A 26,039-nucleotide genomic window follows, 5' to 3' on the forward strand; every position below is an offset into this window, starting at 1 on the left:
AATCGATAACCAGGAATAAAACAAACCATCATCCCCAAAGAATTAGTCTTCCCTGCAGCACCGTCAGACGCTAGTTACCAATTTCTCCATTTTCCATGGCTCTAATGTCAGGCCGCAACCTGCAGTCTGTCTTAGGAATCACAGTCTCCATTTCCTTGTCTATTTCATTCAAAACCATTGCAAAGTTAGTAAAATTGTACATCTGAAAAAGAAGCAAAATGTTCAAATTAACATGTACCCAGGCTAATGAAAAACGAAAACCCCTGAAGGTAGATGGAATAGGTGTGACCTGACAGGGAACCCTCGTTTTACGGCCACGATCGTCAGCCTTTCTCAGATCATGTGTCTACATGTTTTCACTGAAGGGTGGACCACCTATGGGTATCGGGCTCAAAGAAATCTTGAAGCGGGCCTCACAGAATGAATATTCCATATCAATGTCAACTTCAAGTAGAACTATAGGCAAGAGCAACCCTCTTTCGGTTTTCTTCCTTGAAGTCACTACTTGCTGGATCTGGGAGGCTAATACTGAAGAGGGTACACCACTGTGCACTGAACGAGAGCCAGTGGTTACTCCTGAGTAATTAATAAACGCCCAAAAGTCCCATCCCTACACACCTCCCAGCCAGGCAGCAGCAGCGATGAGCAGCACCCACACACTGGCTCTCAGGGGAAGGGAAACTGCACCCAGGAGCTAGGGGAGGGAAACTGAGGGCATTTCAATGACATCTGCCCTCGTCCACGCCCTGCCTGGACTGGCCCTGCACACGCCGAGGAAAGAGCACCATCAGAGCTGGACGCACACAGCGAGGCCACCCTCAGCAAGCCCAGTCTCACCTGCGCAGAATTCGGAGGCCGTGGGGCTATCCGCCACAGGAGGACACTGCTGGGGATGACAAACACGCTCTCAGAGTCTGGCATCGGCATTTCATCCGACTCCTCGGAGGCGCTCATCTGGAAGATCCATCAGATGAACAAAATTAAAATGTTTTAAAAAGAGTATACTTACAAATTGGAAAACCACCACCATTTACTCATTGCACACCACTGGAATGTACACTGCGTGGGGCGGGGCACTGACTCCCTCATCTCCTCGCCTCTGCGCTCAGCGGGGAGTCAGTCGCAGCTAGAATGACAAGAGCCACAGGTCCCGAGAGCCTGGTGTGCCGTGGCAGGCAGTGCAAACTGGACTCAAGGCACTGTCCTCACCACCACGTCTACTATAGTGTTTCCATATTTTTAAAGCTTTTTTAAAAAGACAGAATAACTCAGCTGAGTATTTACTGGAAGATTTTGAGAACTTTAAGATTATATTCTTGGGGCAGTTAACAAAATGATCAATGACACAAAATCAGTAGGGATTCTGAAAGCATTCAATAAAAAAAAAAAAAAAAGAATCCTGGAGATTATTATGCTCAGTGAAATAAACCAGGCAGAGAAAGACAAATGCCGTATCATCTCAGTTATATGTAGAATCTAACAGACAAAATAAACTGAAGAATAAAATAGAAAGAGAGACATGGAAACATGGACAGACTGACAGTTGTCAGAGGGAAGGGGGTGGGGGCTGGAATGAGCCACAGAACATATATTCATCACCCACAGACACAGACATCAGAGTGATGGACAGAGGAAAGGGGGGGGCGGGGACTGGGGGACAAAGGGAGAGAAGATGGAAACATCTGTAATAGTGTCAACAATAAAAATAAAATAGAAAAATGTGTTAAACTAAAAAGGAAATTAATGTTTTTGGAGGGGACTACCCCCCATAGGCCAGAGATATGCTAGGCTCTCTGTTTAGTCCTTACATAATAAACCTATGGGGATTTATTATTACCACAGTTTAATAAGAATTTATCAAGAATTTAAACTTTTGGAAAGTTAATACTCCTGATGTCACAGTTACCAAATGTAGAACTACTGGGTGAGACGTTCAGGGAACAGAGTTTAAAAACAGCAGCGCGGAGGTGAGCACACCGACGCTGACCCTCCCCGTGGATCTGGCCACTTCCGTGGCACTGGGAATGCTCAGGACCTCACGCACCTGTGGCAGCCAGACGCTCACAGGGCCAGGGGACAAGACAGGAGGGGATGTGACAGTGATTCTCCCCCAGGGGGTGAGGCCACTTTTCTACCAAGACTGACCAGGGATTTACGGGATGTGGGGTAAGTTTTTGGAATTCCGCCACTGTCCTTCGCTGATCCCCAACCCACTCGGTAAAAAGGGAGATGACACACAAGTTAGTGAGGTTGCTTTTGCCGAGCTGCCTCGTCCTGGCCGGAGCTGCTGCCTAGGGGTCTGTCAGGGCCCCAGGGTCCTGGAACATGTCCTTCTCCGCCCAATCCATTCTAACACTGCAGGAGAGCCTCAGGGCCCCTCCCAGAGGAAGAAAGGCAGGGGGGAGTGTGGCCGGGAGTGTGCAGTGTGGCCTGGAGGCGGGGAATGTGGAGTGTGGCCGGGAGTGTGCAGCGTGGCTGAGAGGCGGGGAGTGTGCAGCGTGGCCTGGAGGCGGGGAGTGTGGACGGGAGGCGGGGAGTGTGCAGTGTGGGCGGGAGGCGGGGAGTGTGGACGGGAGACGGGGAGTGTGCAGTGTGGGCGGGAGGCGGGGAGTGTGGACGGGAGGCGGGGAGTGTGCAGTGTGGGCGGGAGGCGGGGAGTGTGGGCGGGAGGCGGGGAGTGTGCAGTGTGGGCGGGAGGCGGGGAGTGTGCAGTGTGGGCGGGAGGCGGGGAGTGTGCAGTGTGGGCGGGAGGCGGGGAGTGTGGGCGGGAGGCGGGGAGTGTGCAGTGTGGGCGGGAGGCGGGGAGTGTGCAGTGTGGGCGGGAGGCGGGGAGTGTCGAGTGTGGGCGGGAGGCGGGGAGTGTCGAGTGTGGGCGGGAGGCGGGGAGTGTCGAGTGTGGGCGGGAGGCGGGGAGTGTGCAGTGTGGGCGGGAGGCGGGGAGTGTGGGCGGGAGACGGGGAGTGTGCAGTGTGGGCGGGAGGCGGGGAGTGTCGAGTGTGGGCGGGAGGCGGGGAGTGTGCAGTGTGGGCGGGAGGCGGGGAGTGTCGAGTGTGGGCGGGAGGCGGGGAGTGTGCAGTGTGGGCGGGAGGCGGGGAGTGTCGAGTGTGGGCGGGAGGCGGGGAGTGTGGGCGGGAGGCGGGGAGTGTCGAGTGTGGGTGGGAGGCGGGGAGTGTGCAGTGTGGGCGGGAGGCGGGGAGTGTCGAGTGTGGGCGGGAGGCGGGGAGTGTCGAGTGTGGGCGGGAGGCGGGGAGTGTCGAGTGTGGGCGGGAGACGGGGAGTGTCGAGTGTGGGCGGGAGACGGGGAGTGTGCAGTGTGGGCGGGAGGCGGGGAGTGTCGAGTGTGGGCGGGAGACGGGGAGTGTGCAGTGTGGGCGGGAGGCGGGGAGTGTCGAGTGTGGGCGGGAGACGGGGAGTGTGGGCGGGAGACGGGGAGTGTGCAGTGTGGGCGGGAGGCGGGGAGTGTCGAGTGTGGGCGGGAGGCGGGGAGTGTGCAGTGTGGGCGGGAGGCGGGGAGTGTGCAGTGTGGGCGGGAGGCGGGGAGTGTGCAGTGTGGGCGGGAGGCGGGGAGTGTCGAGTGTGGGCGGGAGGCGGGGAGTGTGGGCGGGAGACGGGGAGTGTCGAGTGTGGGCGGGAGACGGGGAGTGTGGGCGGGAGACGGGGAGTGTCGAGTGTGGGCGGGAGACGGGGAGTGTGGGCGGGAGGCGGGGAGTGTCGAGTGTGGGCGGGAGACGGGGAGTGTGCAGTGTGGGCGGGAGACGGGGAGTGTGGGCGGGAGACGGGGAGTGTCGAGTGTGGGCGGGAGACGGGGAGTGTGGGCGGGAGACGGAGAGTGTCGTGTGTGGGCGGGAGACGGGGAGTGTGCAGTGTGGGCGGGAGGCGGGGAGTGTCGAGTGTGGGCGGGAGGCGGGGAGTGTGCAGTGTGGGCGGGAGGCGGGGAGTGTCGAGTGTGGGTGGGAGGCGGGGAGTGTGCAGTGTGGGCGGGAGGCGGGGAGTGTGGGCGGGAGACGGGGAGTGTCGAGTGTGGGCGGGAGGCGGGGAGTGTGCAGTGTGGGCGGGAGGCGGGGAGTGTCGAGTGTGGGCGGGAGGCGGGGAGTGTGGGCGGGAGGCGGGGAGTGTCGAGTGTGGGCGGGAGGCGGGGAGTGTGCAGTGTGGGCGGGAGGCGGGGAGTGTGGGCGGGAGGCGGGAAGCAGACTGTGCACAGAGAGGAAGGGGGGAAATGTAAGAAAAAGGCAAGGCAACAGGAAAGCGGCGTGCCCTGGTCAGATAAAAAGCTGTTCACGTCAGAACCATGGTCAGTTCCGTTTACAAAGAAAGTTCCTCATAAAGATGCCTTTTGTTTTCCAGGAGAGTTAGGTTTCTGAACTTCCACCTCAGAAGAACTCGGAAGAGCCCTGGGACTGACTGGGAAGGTGGAGGCCTGGGAGCCTGCCAGCTCTCAGAGGGCGCCGGGGTCACCAGGCCGCGGACACACTGTGAGTGGAACGGGCTTCCGTCACCTTCACGTTGATCATCTCATCTGCCAAGTAGGTCCTGTTACATTCCATGTACAAAGGAAGGCACAGGGGAAGGGGGTGCCGAGCCTGGAGGCTGCATCAACATGGAGACAGGAACCTAACCCAGAGCACTTGCTCCCACCCATGACGCCGCCACTTGAAAGTGATCAGCCCTCAAATACTTCCTGTCCCAACAGGTGCAACCTTTCTGTGGCTCCCAGCTCTTCCGTCCGTCCGAGGACAGGGACAGGAGTCTGCTGAATGTCAGCGCCTCTTGGGGCCCTGCCACAGGAGGCTGTGTGCCTCACACGCGCAATTCTCTCAGGACATCAACTGTCCCCTGAGAAGAAAGTGTGATAACAGAACGACAGCTGTCCAGAAATGACCCCTTACTGTGTGTTAACTTCAGTGATTTGGAGGTAAGGGAGAGGGCAACAAAAATGCTAATAAGTATGAAAATATAGGAGATAGTTTTGGAGGAAATTTTAACTACAATATTCAATGCTTCTCAACTTCTAACACCTATAAACAGAAAGGAGAGAAAGGAAATTTGTCTCACTAGCATGGACTCCAACTTCCCAAGCTGTGTGGATTCAGCCAAAGCCCCGAAGCCACTGCCCACAGTTACAGAGGTGCTGCCTTGTCTCTCTGTAAGACTGGCAAACGTTCACTACGAAGGCAGATTTTCTGTTTATTAAAGAGATTCAAGGAGCCCTGGCCAGTTTGGCTCAGCGGTTAGAGCGTCAGCCTGTGGATGGGAGAGTCCCGGGTTCAGTTCCCACTAAGGGCACGTACCTCGGTTGCAGTTTGTCCCCGGCCCCGGTTAGGGTTGTGTGGGTGGCAGCCAGTCGATGTCTCTCTCTCACATCAATGTTTCTCTCTCTCTCTTCCTCCCTCTCTCCCACTCTATCTGAAGATAGATGCAAAAATGTCCCCAGGTGAGGATAAAAAAAAAAATTTCAAGGATATGCCAATTATACTTCAATTAAAAAAAAGATTCAAGGAGAAAATTTACACGCATTAGAGAAAAAAGGGGGAAAAAAGGTCAAACTTTGACCCAGTAACAGGCCACCCCCAAGAGGATTAGTAAGAATTTGAGTCCGACTCCTTCGATCCCACCCTACGGGATGTTCACCTGTTTGCTATTCTTCTTCTCTTCAGTATTTTTCTTATCATTTTTTTTGAAAGCATCAAAAGTGGCAGTGTCGACACTATATAAACATTCAGTCCACTTCCCATACAGGGCACAGAGCTTCTTTTTGCTGTCAAGAGAAACTGATGTTTAGCTGACAATTAAACCGGTGTTTAGCTATAACTATTACAAAGATGCCTGTAAATCAGATTCATTAAAGAAACAGATATTGCCTTGTAGAAGAAAGAGTTTTCAACTTATTGAAAGGCTTCTTTCCTAGGTTATAGCAGCAGATTTTAATACAGACATTTTATTTAGTGAACAACACCTATAATGGACACTTTACCTTTTATCTTGAATGTAGCCTTCAACTTTGTGTAATTCCTTACCAAAAAGGCCACATGGCTTGAAATTCAACACACACTTGTCCCCGGTCCTAAGGAGGAGACATGAAGCTCAGGTCACCATCCCCACGAAACAGGCAGTGGAGAACCACCACCGTGATAGCCTTCCCAGCGGCAGTTTGCTACCGCGCCCACAGTGAAGAAAAGGTAAACAAGGTCATAAAGAATAGTGACTTGCTGCTATGGAATGAGTATTTGTGCCCCGCCCAAAACATATGTTGAAGCCCTAACACCAGCAGGATGATATTTGGAGGTTATCAGGTCATAAGGTGGAGCCCTCAGGAATAGGATTAATGCCCTTTTAAAGAAGGGACACGGGAGATCACCAAGCTCTCTGACGTGTGAAGACACGAGGCGGTGGCCATCTACAAACCAGGAAAAGGCCTTCATCAGACAGCGAATCTGCTGGCCCACTGACCTAGGACTTCCCAGCCTCCAGGACTGTGAGCATTAAATTCTGCTTTTTAAGCCAGTCCACGGTGTTCAGTTACAGCAACCCAAACTAACCAAGACACTTGCCTAAGGTCACAAAGTAGGTTTTGAACCCAATTCTTGTTAACTTTATGTTCCTTCATCCCTGCTCCCCCGTGTAAATAATATACACTCAACAATATAAGCACAATGAGCGCAGGTTGGAACTAAGACTCAGAGGCTGGGGAAGCTCAGAGTTCACCTAGTCTTCACTAATCAGAAACTTAATGAACTCTGTTCATTAAATAACTGGGCTTCTATTCACTTTATGTTTTAAATTCATCTAGAGCTTTAAAAAAAAAAAAAAGTCCACTGATATCAGATGACAACTGAAGGACAGACAAGTACCCTAAAGGGTCTTACTTGTGGTTTGTGATTTCCATGGTGCCGTACTGCTCGATCCAGAGTTTACCCACAATGATATTGTGTACACAGCAGGTGGGATTTGTCCATGTATATGCTTCATTGTGCCTACAAAAAAGAAATAAAACCAACACCCAGAAAAATAAGCAAGAAGTGTTATTTTGTTTAAAAAGCCCATGTGTCTCAAATGCCCTTAGCTGAGGGTGACAAATCAGAGGACTGGGGATAACTCAGCTCTGTTGGTGTTGACTAACAGCAAAACAAAATCATCTGACCACTTTTACCGTCTCTCAAAAGGATGGAAAAGTTTAGGGAAACAACTGTACTGTGTACTTCCACCAAACTCCAAATAAACTATGTATATAACCATCTAAGAAATTCAAAAGTCAGGTGAAAACATATTTAAAAAATAAAATCAGAGGTAGAAAATAAAAAGAAGGCCTATTATTTAGCACTTTCCAGAGAAAGTACCTCCAGCTCATCAAAGGAAAAAACTCCTGTAGAATGTGAATAAGTTCCATTCTTATTTTTTCACCCTCACCCAAGGACATGCTTATTGTTTGAGAGAGAGAGGAAGGGGAGAGAGAGGGAGACAGAGAGACAGAGACATTGATGTGAGAGAGAAACAGCAGTCGGTTGCCCTCCTACACTTGCCCTGACCGGGGATCAAACCTGCAACCTTTCTGGTGTATGGGGTGACACTCCAACCAACTGAGCCACCTGGCCAGGGCAGTAAGCTCCAATGTGACATATGCCAGGACATCATATAAGTAGGATGATATGCTACGTAAACTTTTGAGATTAGCTTCTTCAATTTGTATAATGCATCTCAAATTCTATGTATCATTATTTTTTTCTTCTTATTTTCTGAGTAGTATTCCACTGTATGGTTTAATCATTCACTCATCAAAGGACATCTGGGTTGCTTTCAATTTCTGGTGACTATGAATAATAATACTATAAATATTTGTGTACAGGTTGTTGTGAGAATGCACACTTTCATTTCTCTAGAGAAAATACCTACGAGTGGACCTGGTGAGTCATATGCTAAACATATAATTAACTTGATGAAAAACTGCCAGCTATTCTCCAGAGTGGCTCAGCCACTTCACATTCCCACTGACAATATATTAGATTTCCAGCTGCTCTGTGTCCTTGTCAACACTTGGAGTTGTCCTTTAAAAATTATTTTCATTTTTTAATTTTTTTAAATCCTCACCCGAGGATGTTTTTCCATTTATCTTCAGACAAAGTGGGAGGGAGGAAAAGAGGGAGAGAGACACATCGACTGGTTGCCTCCTGCACGAACCGACCAGGATCGGGACGAACTGCAACCAAGGTATGTGCCCTTGACTGGAATCGAACCTGTGACTCTGATCCATGGGCCGATATGCCAACCGCTGAGCCAAACTGGCCAGGGCAGAAATTACTTTGATGTTAGCCGTTCCGTTCAGTGTGCAGCGGTGCCTCATTGTGCGTTCTTACATCTCTCTAGTGACACTGCTGCCGATCACTCCCTCCTGCCTTACCCGTTACCGTGTCTCCTCCGCTGTTACCTGTTCACATATATTTCCTCAAGTTTTTCTTCTGTTTCTTTTCTTATTGTTGACTTTTGAGAGTTCTTTATTCTGTTAAAAGTCCTTTGTTGGGTATATTATTTGCAAATAATTTTTGCCCAGTCCGTTGCTTCATTCTCTGAAGTCTTTCAGAACAGGTTTTACATTTTGATAAAATCTCATTTATCAATTCTGTGCTTTCTGGTTTGTTACTGTATTTATAAGATGCTTTTGCCAAATTTAAGGCCATAAAGACTTTCTTCTATCTTTTCTTCCAAAACTTGAGCTGCACATTTTACTTTAGCCCATGCTCTGGTTTGCGTTCTTTTTATATAAGGTGTGAGATAGAAGTTGAGGTTCATTTTTTAACATATGGATGCCCAACTATTCCCACACCATTCGTGGAAAGAACTAGCCTTCACTGAATTGATTTTGCAACTTTGTCAAAAATCAATTGACCTTATTTCCGTGGGTTACTTTCTAGACTCTTTACTGTTTCAGTGACATACATGTCTATCCTTTTGCCAATAACACGCTGTCTTGATTACAATCATTTGAGAGTTAAGTCTTAAAATTGGGAAGTAGGAGTCTGTCAGTTCTGTTATTTTTAAAATTGTTTTGGCTCTGGCGGGTGTGGCTCAGTTGGCTGGAGCACTGTCTTGTACACCAAAAGATTGTGGGTTTGATTCCCAGTCGGGAGGCAACTGATCAATGTCGCTTTCTCACATGTATGTTTCTTTTCTCTCTCAAATAAATAATATATTAATATAATTATTTTGGCTGATCTGTTTCATTTGCCTTTCCATATACATTTTAAAATCAACGTCTCTATAGCTATTAAAAGTCATCATGGGACTTTGGATTAATACAGACTGCCTTATAAATCAATTATGGGAGAACTAACATTTTAACTATATTGAGGCTTTCCAATATATTGAGACACAGTATGTGTCTCCATTACTCAGTTTTTGATTATTCTGTACGTTGTAGCTTGCAGCATACAGATCCTATACGTATTTTATCATTTATATTCTGCTATTGTGCCTATCCTAGTTATTATATTTGTTACTGTATTTTCAATACTAACATTTCCAGAAATATTTCTGTTTCTTTGCTAGAATATCCTATTCATTTTAAGAGTCTTCAACTTTATTTCATGGAACATTATAATAGTTGCTTAAAAGTCTTTGATACAAATTTTAATATTGGAGTCACCCTGGGGTTAGTCTAGTGATTGTTTTTCTATTGTGAGTTGTTGAGATTTTCCCAGTTCCTTGCATGATGAGTAATTTTGGATAGTACTCTGAACATGTGAATATTACAATACTCTGGGTCCTCTTAAAATCTCCTGGAGAATATTGTTTTGTTTTAGTACACAATATAATTTCAGGCCATAAGTCCTGACCCACTTTCTGTGGCCTCTGATTCTAGTACCGGTTTATTTTCAAAGCCTTTTTAGTGCTATTCAGATCTACCCTCCACAGTCGTTCGGGGATCTGGGATCTGGCGCTGCTCCACACAGCAGCTCGGATCTCCCGCCTCGGGCAGCCCGTGTCACATCATCTCCATGCGTGAGCACAAGGATGGACCTTACGGATTCACACGGGGCACCAGGGGCTCCCTCTCTGGGGCTCGCTGCTCTGACTTCCCCACACTCTCAGACACCAGAGGGGTTTGTCCTCTGGCCTTTGGCTGGCGCGCTGGAGTTTTACCCCCTCTGCTGTCTTGCACTTTCCACCACTGGGTCTTCCTGTGGGGCAAAGGAGTGAGAAAAAAGAGAGGAAAAGAGGGAACAGGGATTCTCCCCTCACTCCTTGGACCCACAGAGGTCCCTTTGGTCAGTTCCTCTGGCCAAGGAGAAAGACTTTTCCTGAGTTTTAGGTACTTGCGTGGGTGCTGCCGCCACCACCACGACAGGATCACGCCTGTGGGCCCCGAGTTCGCTACGGGGCAAGCAGGGAGAGGCAAGTGAAAGGATTTTCTCCATCCTCTGCATTCTACAAAGGACCTTCCCAGGTCTTCTAACCAGAAAGAGGCGGCTTATCTTAGAACTCTTCCACCTGCTCCACTGCCCGGTTCTGGGGTTTGTGTTCCTCTGACTCTAAGCCAGGAGGTTCTGGGGGTGAGGGTGGGATAAAACCCAGAAAGTCACTGCCACATTGGCCGTGGGTTTTTATTCTCTCCCCAGTCAACCTGCTGTCATTTACTCTACAGAGTCCTCAGGTAGTCGCTCTATGTCTTCTGTCCAGGTCTTTATAATCAGTAGGTAAGACAGGCTACAGTGGGTTTATTCTATCTTAACTAGAACTGAAACTACTTTTGAAATTTTTTTTTTTTTATCCTCACCCGAGGACATTTTTCCATTTTTTGTACAGATAGAGTGGAGGGAGAGAGAGGAAGAGAGAAACATGGACGTGAAAGGGACACATCGAGTGGCTGCCACCCACAAAACCAACCAGGGCCGGGGACAAACTGCAACCGAAGTACATGCCCTTAGCGGGAACCGAACCTGGGTCTCTCCGGACCGCAGGCCGATGCTCTAACCGCTGAGCCAAACCGGCCAGGGCCTACCTTTGAATTTAAACCTAATCTTTCTTTCTACTGGGAAGAAGAGAATTTCCAACTTACCCAATGTCTAAGATATGACACACAATTGTTTTTTTAATAATTCACAAAGTGAATTCATTTTGAAAGATGATTAAATAAAACAGAAAATATACAGAAAGCTTGTTCCGTAATAACTGCCATGAAGTGATCGACTCCATTCTATCTTAAAACAGATCCAAACACCATAGCCAAACATCAAGTTAAACGTTTAAAACATACCTGATTGATTAACAATGGCTATTACCATGTTTCTCAAATCCATTCACACACAGCTACCTGCATAACTGACACTTCATAAAAGCTGTTTCTTCTCTACCTCCAGCTTTTGAACAAGATCAAGTCTGTATGCAAATGTATACACTTGGGTGTAAATGTGTATACACATGGCTCAATTCCAACTTACTCAAGAAGCTCCAAGGTGATGGTTCCTTTGGGTTCTGCTTCTACACTCTTCCCCCAGAACTTCAGTTTGGGATAAATTGAGCCATGAAAGATGAAGTCATTGTTCAATCCTTCGGCATGGAACGCACTAATGGGTGGGTGGTGGCTGACCTGCTCAGAGATGAGTCTGAAACCAAGGTCGTCTCTTAAGATTAAAAAATAATAATAAAAGTAATATTGTTAGTACTTCTTATCATGGAATGTGTACATTATTGTCATTTTAGTAAAAAAGTATTAAAAAGGTTCAACAAAGTAAACAACTCTATTATCCTGATGAAAGAACTTAATATATTATAAACTGTACAAATGCAACTCAAACTACTAAACCCAAAGTTATTATAATTCTAGCTATTTAAACATATTAAAATGAAGAACACCTGCTTGAATCTGGGTGAGTTGCACAAACTGATAAAATGGGCCGTACAAATTTAAAGCATATCATTCCATTCACATTAAGATAGGGGAAGTTAGTGTGTCCACTTTCAAATGTTCAGGGAATAAATGAGATTGAAATGTGTACAGAGAGGAAGGGGACTATTCAGAAAAACTAAAGCCAAATGAGTGTGTGTAAACAAGAAGCTATGGTAAGCGAACAGAACTGCAGAGCAATACACCTGCATGGCAACAGTACAGTCACACTAAAATATTCTACGTGATTATAAAAAGCCCAATCGTGTCTTACGATCTACACAAGAACAGGACAATAATCCCACATGATCAGGAATAATGGAAATCCCCATAAGTACTTTTTATAATGTAAATTTTACGTAGGTTTCAGTATTTTTGACATAGTCTCTAAAATACTAAGTATCATAGAAACAAACATCAAAATTGTTAACTTGCTTCAGTCATACAAAATCGTTGTCAGTGATGCTCAAAGTAGATATTTTTCTCTTTCATTTTAAAAGTGAAATAAATCTTGCAAACTCAACCATCCACCTGGAATCCAGCGCAAGGTCTTACCGGACCAGCTCGTAGGTCTCTCCCAGGAGCGGGTTGAAAGGCTTCCCGGTGCGCTCCCACTGAGAGGCCACGGCAGACACGGCAAACGCAGCCACACACTGTGGGACAGAGCAGGAGGAGGAGTTAACTCGGCCTCGCCTGCTCCTCACTCTTTCCAGGAACTGAAATGACCTCAAGATTGCAATTTATAAAACTATTTTGAGGAGTGTAATTACTTTGAATGTTTCTATGGCCCTAGCAACTTCCAATGCCAACGTGGACATTCAGGATAAAATTACTCTGAGTCTCTTCCTGTATTGCTATTCCCAACCGTGCTGTTTATAATACCCAAAGTGCTACAAATTTCCTAAGGACGTTTAAAAAACTCTCAAACCCCAATTACTTTTCATTCCTTCAAAATTCCTAAAAAGTACAATGCTTTTAGAATAGGGGAGAAAACATAAAACTAAACAAATTGGTGTCAAACCCAATGAGGTTGGAAACAGTTGATTTATATTCAATGAAAGAACAGAAAGATTCCATTTAGAATGTTCTTGCTTTGAACAATGTACTTACTGTACTCGGCCTGTATCTAGTCCATCCACATACATCACAATAAACATCTTCTATTCAAAGGAAGACTAAAAAGTGCACTTCTTTGTTGCCTTTCATTTTAACCTACAGCCACGTGTGCATGTTTATATACATACATCAACATAAGTGTAGATATTCTTGTGTGCATGTGTGTGTTCATTCCTCCTTGGAATCACTAGAGTCTGAAAGAAGAAAGGCTGGTTCTTCTCCCGACACAATGCCACTTTCTAAAATGAAACTCAGACAGCTCGCTAACACCCAGGTGTGGCTGTGGACCACTTCTGCAATTCTCACAGTCCTCCCACGACAGTGGCACCCTGCCTAGAGGATGCGGGGGAAGGCACGCAGAGGACACACAAACATACTGACTATGTTTTAATAACATTGCCCAACCTCATCTTGGACTTAACACTAGTCCTGGGTCAGTGGGTTTGGGGCGGGGACCCGGGAGGGCGGGAGTGGTAGAGGAGTCTCTAAGACTTCAGCCTTTTCCAGTGCTTGCTGTCGACATACCTGCATCCTTTCCACAGGATCGGAAAGTGAACTGGCCTTGTGGATGAGGTATGTATGCTCCATGTACTCAGTGAGCCGCTGCAGGAAGCTCAAAGGCTCATTAAATATGACTGGCATCGTAATCTTAGATAGTTCCTGTTTAACAAAAAGAAAGTTATGTCCTACATACATAGCAAATTTAGCTGCTGCTATTTTTACATAACATAATCCTGGAAAGGAAGTAACAGAAAATAGCAACTCATGAAATTTGATATCAGTTCCATTTTACAAATCTGTCCAGAGCACCTAACAGTAGGGAGTAGATTGTTCTAGGTCTCGAAGGAAATACAAAGATTACCCAAGGAGCTCACCGTTTAGTGGTGAGCATGAGATGATGCCTAACGAGTCTGCCTTAGGTCAGAATGAGGAAATGGGCTATAAAGGTGACGGGCACAGAAAGCAAAGCTCTTCATAGTGGACTAAGGATTAACCACATACACCACTTTTTGTGAATAATTTTCCAAACAAAATTTCAGACTGTTTTTTTTCTTTATTGATTTTAGAGAGAAAGGGAGAGAGATACAAAAACATCGATGAGAAATAACATCAATTGGCCGCCTCCTGCATGCCCCCCACTGGGGATCGGGCCCACAACCTGGGCGTGTGCCCTGACCGAGAATCGAACTGGCGACCTCTTGGTGCATGGAAATTTCAGACTATTTTTGACTGACAACTTGAGGTTTTCTGAGCATACCAATCTACTATAAATTGTGAACCAGGGTACTAAAAGGTTATTGTGTATTTTACAGAATGGGTTTTAACATCTATCTGCCAGAATCATACAATCACAGTAATCTTCCAAAAATAATTAACTGGGTAGGGATTCTCTGACCTGAATTACAATCTGTTTACTATATGTTGCCCACAAGCACCATTAGGTTCTTTAAAACAAAAAATTCATTAGGTAACAACATTATCTTGATATTCGATGGACTTTCCTGGTATCTTTCCAACCTTCCATCTGCCCTTATCTCCCTTTCCCTTGGGAATCAGGTCTTTGATGACGCCTGCTGACTAAGGGCAAATGGTCAGGTGAGCACTGCAGGGGGCCATCTGAATGATGCTGTCTCAGCTCTGATGTTTTTCCCTTAAACATACACATTCTTACTGATCTGCACAATTAAAAAAAATGCAACCTTCACGAAACTAGAACCAGAGCACATTAAAAAACACGCAACTCATTCATTACCATAAAATATCCCAGAATATAGACAGACATGTAGCAAGTCAACCTAATTAAAAGAAATAGGTTTTCTGCAGTCTCACTGAGAAGACAGGCAGGATAGGAATCTATACAGAGATAAAGAAAGGAAGGCTGAACTATATATACCCCAAGATCTCATTAAATCCAGAAATTCACTGTTAGGGCCAAGCCAAGAAAACTGGAACATTTTTTTTAAATCAATAGAGCAGTACATAACTCTCAGTGTAAAATTTAATACAGAAGTAAAAATATGAAAATGATCCTCTCCCCAGAGGCAAAGCCCCATCTAAATTTGGGATATGCTGCTGTGTATTTACACAAATGTGTGTATGCACATATATATCAGTGGTTTTGACAATGCATGGGATTCGCTCTATGTCTTGACCCACGACTTGCTCTTTTCACTTTTTCTGTGTCATGGAGTTCTGATACACACACAAGACACCTCACTGAGCCTTTCGAACTCTGTGATCTCTGGGGTGGGGAAATGTAAGACCACAGAACCAGACTGAGTTTCACTGCTGGCTTCCTCATTCACGAGCTAGGTGACTGTGGCCAAGTTAAACTGTGTGCCAATTTCCTCATCAATAACACTGCACCAATATAATATATCTACCGCAAAGCATTGTTATAAGAACAGTATTTGCAAAACACTTTCACCACTTCTGGACACATCAGTAAATGCTATACTAGTTTGTTAAATTTAAAAATGTCTAAGTATAACTATACCACAGTATACTTAATCATGTTTCTTTTAGAACATGGCTAAATATGGCTTCAAAGTAGACTTCTCTGAGTGGAATTTCTGGGTTAAAAGGTCTGCTCATTTAAAATGTTACAGCTATTACACTGAGTTAAATGTCTTCCAAAAAGGCATTACCAATTTTTACTCCCACCAATGCTGTGAGAGTTAGATCTTTTGACATTAATGGAGGGGCACTACTTCCAATCTGTTCATTTGGTCATGTTCATTCTTTCTTCACACAAATATTTAATCAAATACTCAAAAATAGTAATGGTGGTGGCTAAATCACTTATAATTCTAGTATGATTATAAAGAGAAAGTATTAAAAATAACTACAGCCCGGGTGGTGTGGCTCAGTGGACTGAGCATTGTCCCATGGACTGAGAGGTCCTGGTTCCATTCCTGGTCAGGGCACATGCCCGGGTTTCGGGCTCAGTCCCTAGTAGGGGGTGTGCAGGAGGCAGCCAATCGATGTTTCTCTCTCACATCGATGTTTCTATCTCTCTCTCCTTCCTCTATAAAACAACAACAACAACAAGACAAAAACTATAACAATACTTTGTTTATGGATACACAATGTAAAAAGTTATCAGCTTAAAATAGACTGTTATAAATATGTTTCATGTAAGCCTCATAAAGTACAAGCAAAAATAAAAAACCCATAGTAGATACGTAAAAGACAAAGACAAAGGAATCAAAGCATACCACTACAGAAAATCATAAATCACACATACACAAAAATAAAGCAATAGGGGAACAAAGGAATCAAGGGAATACAAGACACCAGAAAAGAATTTTAAAAATAGGCACAGAGTGGCTAAATGGATAACATAAAACAAGACCTAACTGTATGTTGCCTGTAAGAGACCCACTTCAGCTTTAAGGACACACAAGGACTGAAGGCGAAAGGGTGGGAAAAGTGCTCCACATGAACGGAAACCAAGGGCAAGAAAAGGTAGCTGTACTTATATCAGACAAAACAGAGTTTAAGTCAAAAACTGTAGTAAAACACAAAGAAAGTCATTATATAATAATAGAGAGGTCAATTTAGCAAGAAGATATAACAATTATAAATATTTATGAATCTAACATAGGAACAATAAATTAAATAAAGCAAATATTAACAATCTAAAGGAAGAAATAGACAGCAATATAATAGTAGCAAAGAACTTTAATACCCTACTTTCAACAACAGATAGATCATCCAGACTGAAAATCAATAAGGAATCACTGGACTTAAAGACACCTCAAGAACAGATAACCCTAACAGACTAATACAGAACATCCCATCCAAAAGCAGCACAATACTCATTCTTCTCAAATGCACATGAAACATTCTCCAGAATAGATAATATATTAGGCCACAAAACAAGTCTTAATGCATTTACAAAGACTGATATCGTATCAAACATCTTCTCTGACTACAATGGTATAAAACTAGAATTAATTTACAAGAATAAAACTGGGAAATTCACAAATATGTAAAGATTACATAACATGCTATTGAACCATCAATGGGTCAAAGAAGAAATCAAAAGAGAAGTAAAAAATATCTTGAAACAAATTGAAATGGAAATACAACACACCAAAGCTTCTGGGATACAGTAAAAGCAATAAGAGGAATGTTGATAGCAATAAACACCTACATTAAAAACCAAAAAGGTCTCTAATAAACAGCCTAACTTTATATCTCAAGAAACTAGAAAAAGAAGAACAATCTAAACATAAAGTTGGTATAAGAGCCCTGGCCAGTTTTGGTCAGTAGTTAGAATATCAGCCTGCGGACCAAGGAGTCCTGGGTTTGGTTCTGGCCAAGGGCATGTACCTTAGCTGTGGTTTGTCCCTGGCCCTGGTTGGGGTCGTACAGGTGGCAGCCAATCAATGTGTCTCTCTCACATGGATGTTTCTCTCTCTCTTTCTCTCTCTCTCTCCCTCCCTCCCACTCTGTCTGAAGATAAATGTAAAAATATCCTCAGGTGAGGATTAAAAAAAAAAGTTGGCAGAAGGAAGGAAATAACAAAGATCAGGATGGAAATAAATGGATGATAGATTAAAAAGACAATAGAAAAGATCAATAAAAATGAGAGCTGGTTTTTAAAAAAAATAAACTAGACAAACCTTAGCTAGACTAATAAAAAATAAGAGGACTCAAATGAAATTATAAATGAAAAAGGAGATATTAAAAATGATACCACACAAATACAAAGGATAAGAGACTACTACGAACAATCATATGCCAATAAATTGGACAATGTGGAAGAAATGGATAAACTTCTAGAAACATACAACCTAGCAAGACCAAATGATGAATAAAAAATCTGAGCAGATCAATAACTATGAAAGAGATTAAAGCAGTAATCAAAATTTCACAATAAACGTAAGGGCAGGACCATATGTCTTCACTGGTGAATTCTGCCAGACATAAAAAGATTAATATCCATCCTTCCAAAATTCTCCCAGAAAACAGAAAAGGGGAGAACATTTCCAAACTCATTTTATGAGGTCAGTATTACCTTGACACCAAAATAGCATAAGAATACTACAAAATAATTAACTTATAGGCCAATATACTTAATGAACATACATGCAAAAGTACTCAACAAAATATTTAAAAACTGAATTCAAAAGTACATTAAAAGGATCATACACCATGATCAAGTGGGATTTATTCTAGGGATGCAAAGATGGTTCAACACCCACAAGTCAATCAATAAGACATGCCACATTAACAAAATAAAGGGTTAACATCATATGATCATGTAAGTAGATGCAAAAAAAAAAGCTAAATTCAACATCTTTTAATAATAAAAACTTTCAAAAATCAGATACAGAAGAAATGTACAGCAACATAATAAAAGCCATACAGACAAGCCCACAGCTAGCATCATAATCAATAGTGAAAAGTTGAAAGCTCTTCCTCAAAGATCAGAAACAAGACAAGGCTGCCCATTGTCACCACTTTTAGTTGACATAGGACTAGAAGTTCTAGTCAGGTTAGGCATGAAAAAAAAATAAAAGATATCCAAATTGGGAAGGAACATAAAAAACTGTTAGTATTTGCAGATAATATATTACATATAGAAAACTCTAAAGACTGCATCCCCTCCAAAATATCTTTAGAACTAATAAATTCAGTAAAGCTGCAAGATACAAAATCAATATGCAAAAATCTGTTGCATTTCTCTATATGAATAGCAAACCATCAGAAAGAGAAATAAAGAAAATAATCCTATTTACAACAGCATCAAAAAATAAAATACTTATGAATAAATTTAACCAAGAAGGTGAAAGGTCTAAGCACTGGAAACTGTAAGACAGTAATAAAAAAAATTTGCTGAAGACACAAATATATGAAAAGATATTCTGTGCTTACTGGCCTGGAAAAATTAGTATCGTTAAAATGTTCATACGATCAAAAGTGATTTATAGATTCAATGCAACCCCTATCTAAATTTCAATTTTTCACAGAAATAGAAAAAACCCTAAAATTTGTGTGGAACTACAAAAGACCCTGAAGAGTCAAAGCAATCTTGAGAAAAAAGAACAAAACTGAAGGTATCACATTTCCTAATTTCAAACTATATTACAAAACTACAGTAATAAAAAACAGTATGGCATTGGCAATAAAAACACATAGATAAATGGAACAGAATAGAGAGCACAGAAATAAACCCATGGCTATTTGGTCAATTAATTTTGGACAAAGAAGTCAAGAATATACAATGGGGAAAGGACAGTTTCATTAATAAATGGTGCTGAAAAAAGTGCACAGATTTATGTAAATGAATTAAACTGTATCCCTATCTTACACCATACACAAAAATCAACTTAAAATGGATTTACAGACTTTAACATAATAATGGAAACCATACAACTCCTAGAAGAAAACACATTGATCTTGCTGGTGATGTTTTTGGATTTTAGACCAAAAATAAAGGCAATGAAATAAAAAATATACAAGTGGGACTACATCAAACAAGAAGGTTGTGCACAGCAAAGGAAATCTCAACAAAATGAAAAGGCAACCTACTACATGGGAAAAAGTATTTATAAATCATATATGTGATAAGGAGTTAATATAAAAATAGATTAAAAAAAAACTTTATATAATGCAATAGCAGAAAAACAACTCAATTTAAAACTTGGAGGAAAAATTAAATAGATGTTTTGCAAAGACATACAGAGTTACATAGACAAATGCTCAACATCACTAATTATCAGGGAAATGCAAACCACAGTAAGATATTACCTCACACTTGTTAGGATAGCTATTATCAAAAAGACAAGAGATGAATGATAGCAAGAATGTGGAGAAAAGGGAACCCTTGTGACTACTGGTGGGAATGTAAACTGCAACAGCCACTATGGAAGACAGTATGGAGGGTCCTCCAAAAATTAAAAAAACAAAGAACTACCATATGATCCAGCAATCCCACTTTTGGGTATATATCCAAAGGAAATGAAACCATTATCTCAAAGGAATATCTATACTCCCATGTTCACTGCAGCATTATTCCACTGATACCTTGCCCCTTCCGATTCCTGAAGTGCCAGAATCTATATGTCACAACTTAGCATTTGATCAGACATTAGATTATATTACCAGCTGTTATGTCATGAGTACCAGCTTATCTTGCTAACTAACTATACAGTAATACAGTTCCTGAAGGGAGGGGTATAATCCCTGTTATCCGCTTGCATCCTCATCACGTCAGGGAGAGAAGAGCACCTCGCAAGTGTCCTCAGCCCCATATGCTCCTATATTCCCACTGCTCCCAGAGTGTATTCCTAGTCAAGCAGTTATCACATGCACTGCACTGTCCTACCTCTTTCACTGAAGTGCAAGCTCTTGAATTCAAAAACCTCTTGTTTATGATTCTCAATAGTTCACATGGCAAAAATGTGAAAAAAGTAGGTTACAAAGCAATATGTTCAAAAATATTCTAATTTTATAAAACATGTGATTTGTAGACATAAAAACAATTAGACGGTAAAGCGCCACAAAGTTAACAGAGTTAGCAGGATAGGTAATCTTAACCATCTTTATGCTCCTCTGTATTTCCAAATTTCCTAAAGTGAACATCTATTGATCTTCCAATCAGAGGTAACACGAGAGATTATTTCAAAACCTAATACTTTCAACCTGGTAGAAGGATGGGAAAGTTAACCTTGCACCACAGAAACGGATGACCTTACATTACACACACACATTATGCTAATCATAAAACGTACAAGACAACAGCAAAGTGTAAGTGGCATGACAGAAAACATGCTCAGGCTAGGCCAGTCCTAGTTTCAGGGACAGTAAAGTGTTTGGGTTAAAAGAATAAGTTTGTTCATGAACAGAGAGTGGAATTGTGGTAGCCAGGGGCGGAGGGAATGGAGAGTTAGTGGTTAATGGGTATAGACTCTCAGTTCTGAAAAACTGAAAAGACTTCTGTGGATGGATGGTGGTGATGGCAACACAACAGTGTTAATGTATTTCATGCCACTGAACTATACACTAAAAAACAGGTAAGATGGCAAATTTAATGCCATATGCATTGTACCACCAAGTTTTAAAATCATTTTGCATGCAATCTTTTTTAAAAAAAATGCTTTTATTGATTTTTTTGAGAGGAAAGGAGAGGATCATCGATGTGAGAGAAAAAACATCAATCCCTGCCTCCTGTGTGCCCCCTACTGGGGATCAAGCCTGCAACCTGGGCATGTGCCCTGACTGGGAATCGAACTGTGACCTCAGTCCATGGAAAGATGCTCAATCCACTGAGCCACACTGGCCAGGCTTACCACCGATTTTTTTTTAAAGAAAAAAAGAATGGGTTCTGAGATGGGCTCTGCTTGTGTGGCCATGAGTAAGCCCCTCACTCTCCTCATGTAGGGATTTCATTACATACTTCACAGGGCTGATAAAGATTAAATCCATTCATGTAAAGACACTTAGAACAGTGCCAGGCATAAGTTAAATGAGCCATAATAGCAAGCAATCATCATGTTTATTAATAATACATGCAAGAGTGCCGAGTTCCCCAAGACTGCGTGGAAGCAAAGAAGCTTTGAAGGGTGGGCTACTTCACCCTATCGCCTGGGCAGCTGAGCTATAAAGAAACTACTGATAGCAGCTTGGCTTTCGAGTTCTGACTTTAGAGGGTAAAGGGATTGATGGAAAGGACATCTGCTTCTTCTGGAGCCCCAGCCAGCAGGGGTCGCTGCAGTTCCCACTGGCAAGGGCTCAGCGCTGGCTGGTGGGATGCCCTATCCAATCACCAAGGCCACAGTTCACCTCAGTGGTGACATGAGCCTATCCCTTGAGTAGTGTGTGACACAAACTCTGCTCCTTCTGGTTCAGCTCTCTTCTTGTATCTGCATTTCACTTTGCTGTGTAAAACAGCATGGTGAGATTACAGAAATTTAAAGAAGTTATTCATTAAAGAAATGAAGAACTTTACCTATAAATCTTGATTCTGAATTTTTTCTCCCTACAAAATATTATACGGACCATAGCATGCTCACCGAGGGAATGAGGAAGGTGTTGGGGGTGACATGGCATTTTATCCCTTCCCTAACAGGGCGGATCAGATGGGGGTCCTGGCCTATGGACTTAATCTTTCAACTCTAAATCACTCTGTTGTTTCCTCTTTTCTTTATGCTCTGAGTGTGAGCCTGCAGGGAAATGTAATGGCACACATCTGGGCAAAACGACAAAGAGGCAGCGGAAGGGAAAGAAAAGACCTGAGAGAACATAAGCACACAATCCAGACTGCCAGGAAAACAGCCTCTCAGGAGAGTATAACATGCGATTTTAAAATATAGCAATGGACTTGCAATTTTGTGTTCTCTATTAGTGTTCAATTATTTTAAAATAGTCTTACAATTATTTTAAATGTTAAAATCTACAGTTCCCTGGATATGTCATAAAAAACTCAGTGACACCTGCTATATTTCGTTCTCTCTTGGAAATTCATAAAGACACTTTTTTTTCTTTTACTTCTAAATACAATGAAGTTTGGTATTGCTCACTAGACACTGTATACAATTAAATGGTATTGTGCATATTTTAATAGGAAAAGCAACAATGCACATTATGAAGGTCAAGTTTCAGGAAGAAACATTAGCTAGAATACTTTTACCACTGAGAGCTTCAGGCAGCTGTAAAATTAAATATTTATGTCAAGCAATTCTACCTTGTGACCCAGCTAAAAGCAAAGTTTAAATTTATCCATGCAAATTAATAGCAACCAATGATGAAACTAAAGAAACTCTTAATTGCGACTGCTCATCAGCTGATAAACTGAGAAGACAAAAGAGAGAGAGAAAGAGAGAGAGAAGGCTGCTTCATCACTTGAGCACTGACATAAACCCAAAGGCAAGGCCGAGTCTGATCTCAACAGAAATGGAAAATATTTTATATGTGTAAAGGCTAGCACTGTAATGCCCGGCTGTGCAAATATTTAAGGTCCTGGTGATAAGACAGAAACTCGGCTTAGGGCCTAGGCTGGGTCCGCCTGCTCTGCAGCGAGCCTGTGGGCAGGTCCTCGCCTATGCGTGGCCCAAGCACTGACCGGGCTTCGAGGCTCTTCACTGACGGCCAGGTGCTGGCAGCAGTCTTGGTTCTGTTCCTTGGATGTGCTACCAACTAGTTCGTCACTGCATAAGCAGTTCCTGTCATCTGAATACCATGGACTAGGTCCAAAGCTGTCCCACTAAGATCTCACGAGACAGCCCTCCTGGGACCACTCACTGGTGAGCAGCTGGAAAAAGCCTTCTGGCCCTGGTTACATCACTGTTCCTCAGCTCTCGCCGACCAGCCTGGGGGACCACGACGGGCAAGGCTGGGAGATACACACCCAGAAGTGAAGAAACTACGGCACAGGAAACGGGGTGTGTTTGTGTGGGAATTGAACCACACTATGGGCACCTTGGTGCTGCCGGCGGGAAAAACAGAGGGAACAAAGAAAACCTATGAAGAAAAGGTAGACAAAGAGGCATTCCTTTCCTGTTCTTCCTGTCTAGTGGCTGGGAGGTAGTGCCAGCCTCTTGCTGGAGGCACTTGACCCAAGCCCGGACATCGGCTGGCTGGGAAGGCGGTTGGACAACAGGTCCTGGCTGGAAGCTTGGACTAGATCCCAGTCTTCACACTGGATTCACTCACGGTCCACAGAGGCTGTCCAGCAGATTCCTGGGCAGAGATGCTTCAAGGCAATAAACACCCAGATGCTACCCCTCCTGCGTGCCCTTACCTAAGGACTCACAGGTCCAAGAAAGCACCTGTGCTGAGGATGTCATGCTGTTCCTCTCTTCCCACTTCTCCTTCTACAAATGCCTGTCTTCCACTAAAAAAATAAAATACCTTGCACCACCCTGAATCACAGTACAATATTCTTGCCCTGACGTGCCCCAAACGAAGGGAGGTTTAGAACTACAGGACTGGCATTAGTGAGGCCTCTTGGTCAAGGTTTTAATGAGACACTATTAATCTGCATGAGGGCTCCGCGGCCTTCGTTTTAGTTAAGAGAAAGACCTGACATTAGAAACAGGGTCTTCTGGCCATTTCTCCCACGTTGGGATACTCCGATTTCAGATCACTGTAGAGTGACGAGGTGGAGATGCTAGACTTTGTTGAACTACTTTTTTGGCTTCTTCTGTTCTCCATCGCTCAAGTCAGTACTTATAATGTATCAAAAGGGACAAAGCTCCAAATCTTATCTAGATTTTCACTATCTTAAGAGTTAGAATTCAAGAACAGGGCAGCCGTCACAGTGACAAACCCCGAACATATTTATCTGAACCCTAAAATCCCCTCACACTCCCGGTCAGCTGGCCTGGGAGGTCTGGATGCCGTCTGGCCCTGGTTATGGGGCAGGCGTTCTGCATCCAGTGACTGAGCTAAATCTGAAATTTTGAGGGAAAAATGTAAAGCTCATGTTAAGATAAAAGTATTTCATGGAAAACATTATATCGGCAAAGGTGTGTTTCCATGAAAAGTATTTCAGATTTCTCAACCCCTTCTCATCATTGCAAGGTACATCCAAGTGAGAGGAAACAACGAATCGAGAGCTGAAGTCCTGGTCAAGCTCCTGCGGTCATTTCCCACAGACTGAGATGTCTGTGACCCTGCGACTCCAGAAGAAGGTAGCAAGACCTTTTGCCAGTTATGGTTTTCCAAATTTTGTTTTTAATATCATTGAGGAGAGTCCTAATTAAGTTGTCAGCTTATGAGTCATATAAAATTATCTTTGCTAATATATAATCCGGTTTTTGGCATAGAGTTAGGAAAGAGTCAGAGAACTGAATGGTATTTCTACACAAAACCACAGCACTCCTCCTCCCATCTGTCTACTCACGTGAGAAAGTTTCTAACCCTCGATCTAGTAAGTAAGGAGAAACTGTTACTGAAAATCCTGTCTCACTTTAGCAATAGCTGATATTCATTCTCAGATGGCTGAACCCAACAGAAAAAAAATCCATTTTACAAATTACATTTTACCATTGGTGTTAATATTTTCATAATTTTTATGTTTGTTATTTTGATCACTCATATACTAATATTTCTAAGAATAACTTGCAAAGAAACTTTTAGTACTAAAGTCTATGGGCAGAGGATACATATTTAAAATTTTTGTTTTATATGCACTTTGGTGATCAAAAAGTATTAGTAAGACAATCAAATAAAAACCTTCAGCGAAAAAAATTCAGTGAGGATAATATTCTATAGCTAGTACAGAATGAAAACATCTATTAAAGGAGCAAATGGAACATAAACTTTTTAACTCTTATAGAACAGTTTGCTCTTGTATTCAAATCTCTATGGTATTTAGTTCCAATGGAAACCTTTAAAAGAGTGATAACAATTTCACTTTAAGAAGTCAGTATATTTATAATATTTAAGACCTTTTCATTTCGGACAATGATGCACCACTATTCTACGACGCTAAGATATTTGGCAAGCACAGGGTCTGCACCTGCATGGCCCTGGGTCCAGGTGCAGACTCAGATTTTGTCTCACCCTGGTGCTGGCCCTGGTTTCCAGCGTGACCTAACCTCTGGGTGAGTCTTGCTGAGAAATCCTAAAGGGATGGAAGAGAGGAGGAGGAGGAGGAAGAAAACGGGGAATATAGGGCAGTGTGATTATGAGGTTAGCGCCCTTCAAGAAAAAGACAGTGGGAAGAAGGAAATAAGGAACAATGGTTTCAAACTACTAGCCAGCATCAGCATTAATTCTGAGCTGGGAATCTGTTTGGTAAAAGCATCAATCATAGAGATTAGGATTGAATTCCAGTTATGTAAAATATTAATTTCATGCAATATAATCCGATAATTGTAACAATCTTGACCTACCCAGACTAGGAGAAAAAAGGAAGGGTGTCCTTATTAGTTTTGGAAATCTGAGTCTCTACATTCTTTTTGGAAAAAAGCAAAGCAAAATGTGCGTGTGTGTGGAGGTGGAGGACGGGCCCCGGTGAGCCCGGCTGGCCAAGGCGCTGGGGCGCACTGAGGACTCAGTCCTGCCCGGAGGACTCGGCTTCATTTCTGAT

The 26,039-nt window shown here is 43.2% G+C and overlaps 1 protein-coding gene across 3 annotated transcripts in view; it reads right to left on the bottom strand.

Annotated features, from left to right (window-relative positions):
* Window positions 1-26,039, bottom strand: part of OSBPL1A (oxysterol binding protein like 1A) — a 250,172-nt gene that overhangs the window by 7,807 nt on the left and 216,326 nt on the right. For all 3 annotated transcript variants that reach the window (XM_036244358.1, XM_036244357.1, XM_036244356.1), the window contains 8 exons: window positions 13,517-13,651; window positions 12,431-12,528; window positions 11,430-11,612; window positions 6,864-6,971; window positions 5,972-6,061; window positions 5,629-5,755; window positions 838-954; window positions 79-202 (listed from right to left, as the gene is read on the bottom strand). In XM_036244358.1, the coding sequence (XP_036100251.1) occupies window positions 79-202; window positions 838-954; window positions 5,629-5,755; window positions 5,972-6,061; window positions 6,864-6,971; window positions 11,430-11,612; window positions 12,431-12,528; window positions 13,517-13,651 (982 nt within the window). The remainder of the gene's footprint in view (window positions 1-78; window positions 203-837; window positions 955-5,628; window positions 5,756-5,971; window positions 6,062-6,863; window positions 6,972-11,429; window positions 11,613-12,430; window positions 12,529-13,516; window positions 13,652-26,039) is intronic.

This window comes from Molossus molossus, unplaced genomic scaffold, assembly GCF_014108415.1.
Source record: "Molossus molossus isolate mMolMol1 unplaced genomic scaffold, mMolMol1.p scaffold_m16_p_6, whole genome shotgun sequence".
Classification (NCBI taxonomy): domain Eukaryota; kingdom Metazoa; phylum Chordata; class Mammalia; order Chiroptera; family Molossidae; genus Molossus; species Molossus molossus.